A 6,744-nucleotide genomic window follows, 5' to 3' on the forward strand; every position below is an offset into this window, starting at 1 on the left:
CCCAATATAATTAGACAAATAAAAGTATAGTTGTTTTATTATAATTATTTTAATTCACAGTCTCACGAGCCGCCTAGTACGTTTAATCAGGACTTTGAAGCTATCACAAAATGAGGTAAGGGTAGGATCTATACTCAAAATGAATGACTGTGCCGTGTATTTAATGTAACATTTGAATTTGTAGAATCTAACAGCTAATTATTGTAGGAAAAAACAACGAAATTAGTTTTGCAACGTTTGGAATTCTATATAATCAACCATTTATCTGCTCTAATAATCCCTCTAACTTGTACCTTTCTTGAAGGTAAGAACTAACAACACCAATAAGCAGCATTAATAACAATTAGCGTCATCGCAATAATGTTTCTCTTCTTATGGGTGCATAGTTAAAAGCCTATGCAACATAGTGATTTCAAAAAAAGTGTTTGTACACCATCATAAAAAACTATGTAGAATTCGATAGAACTTTAGTACTAATTTGACTATTTGTGGACCTCTATGCTTGCATTTCTCCTCGTATTATATTCGTGTGGGTATAATATTTTACATTTCCAGTTAACTGTAAGAAATTCAGTAATAACAATATTACTATTCAGAAAACTTTATACATTTTATTAGTAGAGGGAAAAAGAAAAACGGACATAACGCTATACCTTGGCGGACCCCACGATTATCGTTTTAAGATCTTACAAATAGGCTACATATCGCAAGGAGTGGTTATCTGACATAAACGTGCCCCAAGTTTAACACGAACCATTCACAATAATTTTTGTAACATCATGGACCTGCAGCCTGTAAATTCAATAAAGCTGATCATGATGTCAGAAGCTCAAATAATTTCGCAGAAAATGACAAAAGGGTCGATAGTTGCCATCATACCTTAGCCCTATGTAACTAATGAATATCACTAGGTTTACTTTAACGCAAATAAATTGTATTAATCAGTAACACTAAAATATTCTGTGTCTCACCACTTTCTTTACCACACCAAATTTCGATTTCTCCCTTCTCTTTTTCCCAGTGAGCAATTCCAACCAAACTCTAAAGACATTCTGCTGAATGTGTACGTTTGCACGCTTAAGTTTACGATTTAAGATTGAATACCTGAAAAAGATAACAAATAGTTGCTCGTGCTCTTGTTGCAACCTCCGTAATTCTGTTGTTTCTCAAATCGTTCATCGTCAATAATATTTTTTTAGTGCTGAATTCCTGCTGAGATGCACAACTCGATATGTACTCACCATTGTGCGGACTCTGACGAAGGACATGTTAGGAACAATCGCCTTCTGTCTGCCTAACAGTCTGCTGAACCGCTCCGTCCTCTGGGTGCAGGTGAGGGTAGAGCGTTCCCGGGGTCGCCTGGTGGTGGGGGTGGAGATGGTGGCGGCGACGGCGGCAGCGGCGGCGGCCGTGGGGTTAGTGGGGGACGCGTTTCGAGGAGAGAGTTTGGTCGGTGTGACGTACGAAAGAGGCACGGATCGGGCTATCAAAGAGTCCATGCTGGAAGACTCCAGGCGAGAACAAGGCTGGTGGTAACGCGGCAGGTTCATCAAGTCTCCGATACTCCCAGTGAGGACCTCGGGGCCTGAACAATTACAGAGTCAGCGGCGCAGGAGTCGCTATATCTCGGTTTAGTGGTCGAAGTTATCAAAGAATGATTAGATTGACTTACAGTTTTCAGAACAGAACTGTTACAAATGGAATAAATCTCACGTATTAGAGGCACTGTTTTAAAAAAGATCAATAAAATCTAATATTCCAAGAACCAAGACCTCGGTTTGCATGTTACAAGCACACCACCTGGTTTTTATTTAAATCGATAGCAAAATTTCCTCTCAGAAATAATTCTACCGTATGTCGTAATATTTTAGTGGATATCGACATGGGTGGGTATCAAAAGGGTTAAATGAGTAAATTAATAATTTTTAGCTTGACGCACTTGATACAAATCGTTAGTCACGCAAATTAATTTTTAATCAGCTAACTATTACCATTCAACTACAGACCATTAAAGTTGCGACAGTCTCTTTATCTAGTTGTCTGATGACTATATAACTATTATTTATGTTTCTGATGGTCAATTTTAAGTGTGAGAAAAAATTATCGTTCCATATTTTTAACCCACCCATTTTTACCTCCAAAATATGAGCGCGAGTAACAATCGATTTCGTTCATTCATAAATAAATTCTCTATCGATTAAAAAACAGTTTTGTGCTTATACAATGTAATGGCGCTCAGCTCCTGAACTTTAAGTACTCATTCCGAGATATTGAGAATGCTAACTAAAATTTTTTTTACTATACAATATATAAAAATCTCAAATAAAATATTAAATGTCGGTGACAGCATTTCAGTGGCGGGTTTACACAGTAATTTTAATGATTTACTGCAAAACATTGTGGAAAGAATTTAAATAGTTTTCTTGTTATTTTAGTTAATAATAAATTAGGCATGGAACAAGACCCTAAGTTTCTATTAAGTCAGACAGCTTGGGGCAACTTGCGTTCCGTAGATTGGAAGTATTTGATTCTCTCCACTTCGTGTCTTCCTTTAATCCTAATACTTTAATAAAACGATAAGGAAGCTTACTAAGTACTTTACTAAGTAATCCAATTTTGCGAAAGTGGAGCAGTTCGTCTTATTTTTCATCATTTGTTAAACATATAAAAATTGGCTGTTTTTTTTTCGAGAAACACGCCTTGAAATACACATTCTGTCATCAAACGAAATCTAACGCCGGAATGTATAGCGAGAAATTTCAATTTGCAAAATCAGTTTGACCATGAAATATGAATAATTATATGGTTGTTCTTTTCAGTTGAATTGGGCAATTAGTGTATCCACCTCTGTATAATCTCTTGAGTACATCGCAGTTCATTTTCATGTCCAGGTCATATTCCCGATCATGTTATATAAGGGACATTTTAATAAATACTGTTCTAAAAAAAAAGTGACATCATAAACGTTAGGCCTAACGAGATTATAGAATGATCAGAAACTCGTGTTATTCGATGCGGAGATGATTCGATTTGATTTGAACTCATAATAACTATGCTATTGGTATATTGAACTATATGTCCTTGGAATCGTATAAATAATATTTATGTTGAATTAATATATGATTATGATATTTTATTATTGTTCTGGATAATTTAATTATATTATTTTGATACTAAACATGATGTTCCATAGCTTGACATACATTCTACAATAGTACGTTGTTTTCATATAAATGCCACCCAATCCAAACGAGCTTATTTTTCTCAATCTCATTATAGAAATCTTTATTCAATAACAGTACGTGTAACCATATTATTAGTTATTATCAATTTCAATACCACGTATTCACCCGCATTGTAGATGTTTACGTTTATGATTTGATATTTGTATGTGTTACCACAGTGTTCAATCATGTAACTCATACTTTTTTCGATACCTGTACGTGCGATAATCCATTTTTATATACATACTTGATACCGCCTAAATGACTGAAATCGATTTGTACTTTTATCCAATATTAGTGCTGGGTTAACAAATTTATTGATTAAACATCCTCGACTTCAAACTCAACCGTAAAATAAATACAGAATGCAATACTATGTATTCAAAACCAATATGGTTTGCTAAAGTTATTCCGCATTCCGCATTCTATCTTTATTGTATCCCACGTTATAAAAAGAAGTTTTTATTACGATATCCACTATCGATAAGTATCAAGAGCTACAATCGAATCATCTCAATATCGAATAATTCCGGAGATCCAACCAACCCGAGAGCCCCAGCTTCCTCTCCTGCGCCTCCTGACCCTTAGGTCGCTTCATCTTGTCCAGGTCACTCATGCTGGAGCGACGTCGGGTCCTCAGACGCGGGACCTCCGCCAGATCAGTCTCGTCCTCTTCGTGTACGGTGGCCATCGGCCCCGCGGTCTCCCGTTCTGGAGACGTCTTCATCATCAACAGCGATGGTTTCAGCGACAGGAACAGCCCCAGAGTCGTATTCTTCTCCATCTTCACTATGGCGGTCAGAGCAAGTGTATTATAGTATCACTGTCACAGTCTCCACAGTCTTCAATAGGCATTACACATATCACTGTGTATCGCTGAACCGTACAATGTATATGTTTTACACTGTGCACTTGCTTTTGAAATAATTGCAAAAATAGGACAGATATTGGAAACGTTTAAAATGTTAGTAACCTGAAATCAAATTTTAAAAAACACACGTCGACCATAATTAAAGTTAAGACCATAAAAAATGTTACCAACAGGCCAATACGTTAACTTTTAGGTTAGATTATATTTTAGTGTTTTGTATTTATACATGGACAAATTTAGTCTATTTTGACATTTTCACTAAAGCCTTGTAGAATAGAAATAACTGTTTCCATTTTGCGTAAGTGGGAACGAATCCTTTAAATCTAAACTTTAAATGTTCAGTACAATTAAAATTTAAAGGGGAATTGACATTTTCGTAAACAAAATTCCTTAATAACAATAATATATTTGGTACTTTGTTATCATTCTGCAACTTCTGCTTTAATTGAAGTAGTGGTCGAATTAAATACAATTCTATTACTCAAATTTCCAAATAACAAATCTCTTTCTAATTCCTCTCTTCATTGCACTTTATTTAATTAACCAATTGGTAACTTTTACTAACAAAGTGGTAGTTTACTACTAAGACTATTTAAATACTTTAAGTTCCCCACGACTACTGCTGCCCCATTTCGTGGTTTTTGCAGGTATGGTTCAAGTGAATAATATTTCGACGCCAATGTAGAGTTAGCCTTATTGCCACATCCAAGAAAATGTGTTAAAAAGTGTATATTTGGGACCATTTTAATTTACTCTGGTCTAAATATTTTTGTGTCATAATTGGTTTAGCCTTGTTTCACTGATTAAGAATATATTTACACACAGATCTGAGGAGCCTATTCCTGCCATGAAACAACTCAAGATAATTTTTATAACAGTCTTTAAATTTATAGCAAAAATTAGATAGTAGCCTTGTCTTTGACATCTACATAAAAAATTGCTACAATTCCATAAATCCACAAAAAGTTTGTAAAATATCTCTGAATTAATTTTCCAAATCTGTGCTTTTATGAAACCTAATATTTGCCATCTCTTCCCCAACGTGCAACAACTCTACCCAAAGAACTAAACGGTATTTTAAAATACGTTAGCTACGATAGACGAGATCCTCGGAAACATGGTAAGGATAACTGGGATTGCGTTTCACACTCTGTCCATGGTGTCCTCCGACTGACTAGACATGAACGATCACACGGCCAGAAATGGAGAGAGCCCTTTGAGAGTAAGCTAAATGTAGGCATAGCCTGAAGTGATATGAAAAACAATCCCAAGTTATATCCCTAAAGAATAGAGGAGGTTTTTAATGGGTATCCCGTGGGTTCCATTCCACCGCTTAGAGGAGGCCCTTAGGACAGGTGGGCCACCTGTGAGCATAAAGCATTTTTCCGGCTCTCCCTCAAAAAACACAAAAAATTATGCGTGTTTCATAACTACTGAAGGATTTTAGAGGATTGGTTCTTTGGACCTAAACAAACACAAACTAGCTAGCCTACATGTAGCGAAGTAGTGGGTCAATGTTACTGATAAGAACGCCGGACGTGGTCACTGGGACTCACTGATAAGTGATAAGAATACCTAGAAACTTTCTCAGTAGGCTATGACCAGCTACTCATCGATATGAGTTATTTACCGTATTTCATATTATATGTGCAACATTTACACCTAGTGCAAATATTACAATTTTACATATGGAAAATTCCTATACAATTATAGGTGCCTGAAAATATTTTATAACAGAGTTTTAAGAGAAAATCATGGGGTCAATTGTATGCGACAGAAATACTTCTGGTTTAGGATGATTTAAAAAATATTTTTTTACTCTTACGGGTGATAACAATGGATAATTTTATCAAATCATCATTATTCTGCCCTTCTGTTTTTACTATTGAATTTACAAAAGATCTTTTCGGAATTCTTAACTTAGAATTTTTTATTTTGTGTGCACTTTTATAAATATTGGGCAAAAACTATTTTGACTTATTTCAATGCGTGAAACATCATAAAAGTGAAACTGAATTTCTTTTTAACAATAGTTAAGATTGTACAGTTTTAAAATATGTTTCTACGATGTATGGAAGTGATATCGAGTTTTTTGTTTAAGCTTTTTGCTATTTTTCTCTTATAATGGGTCTGTTTATTTTTCATTTCTGAAACTTTATGTTTTCAGGACACTTGCACCTTTTTCTATGGTATGTAATAAAATAAATTAATAACTTTTTTTAATTTATCAGAACACTTTGAATATACTGTTATATTTTGAACGGATTTTCCTAAAACAAACCACTACTGGTAGATTAGAGATTGGTTAGCCCTTTAAATAAAAAAATCATCTTAAAATACTAACTTTATTGTAAAAACATTATTTTCATTCTAGTTGTGTACAAGTACCTCATGTGAACACATGCAGTAGATAATCTTTAGTATAGCATTTCGTCATTGGGAGAAAGGGTACTAATATTTGAACATGTTCGGTAGGAATATATGGTGCAGTAACCTTCAGTCAATTTTCAGAACTCAGAACAGAGAAATTATTAAATGTTTCACAGGTTTATTTAAACGATAAACAATCCCTTTATGTTTTCTACCAAAACAGCTTTCTCAGTAAGACTACAACCACTTCATTAAAAGAACTAAATATGTTCTTCTTTT

General features: G+C 34.7%; 1 protein-coding gene across 1 annotated transcript; it reads right to left on the reverse strand.

Moving 5' to 3' along the window:
* Nucleotides 1-500: 500 nt before the first annotated feature.
* On the reverse strand, nucleotides 501-6,021 carry LOC124365825. Its single transcript, XM_046821874.1, has 2 exons — nucleotides 3,771-6,021; nucleotides 501-1,585 (listed from the first exon to the last, which is right to left on the reverse strand). The coding sequence occupies exons 1-2, from the start codon at nucleotides 4,006-4,008 to the stop codon at nucleotides 1,182-1,184; spliced, it is 642 nt and encodes a 213-aa protein (XP_046677830.1). The 5' UTR covers nucleotides 4,009-6,021; the 3' UTR covers nucleotides 501-1,181.
* Nucleotides 6,022-6,744: the final 723 nt, after the last annotated feature.

Source organism: Homalodisca vitripennis, chromosome 7 (genome assembly GCF_021130785.1).
Source record: "Homalodisca vitripennis isolate AUS2020 chromosome 7, UT_GWSS_2.1, whole genome shotgun sequence".
Taxonomy (NCBI): Eukaryota; Metazoa; Arthropoda; class Insecta; order Hemiptera; family Cicadellidae; genus Homalodisca; species Homalodisca vitripennis.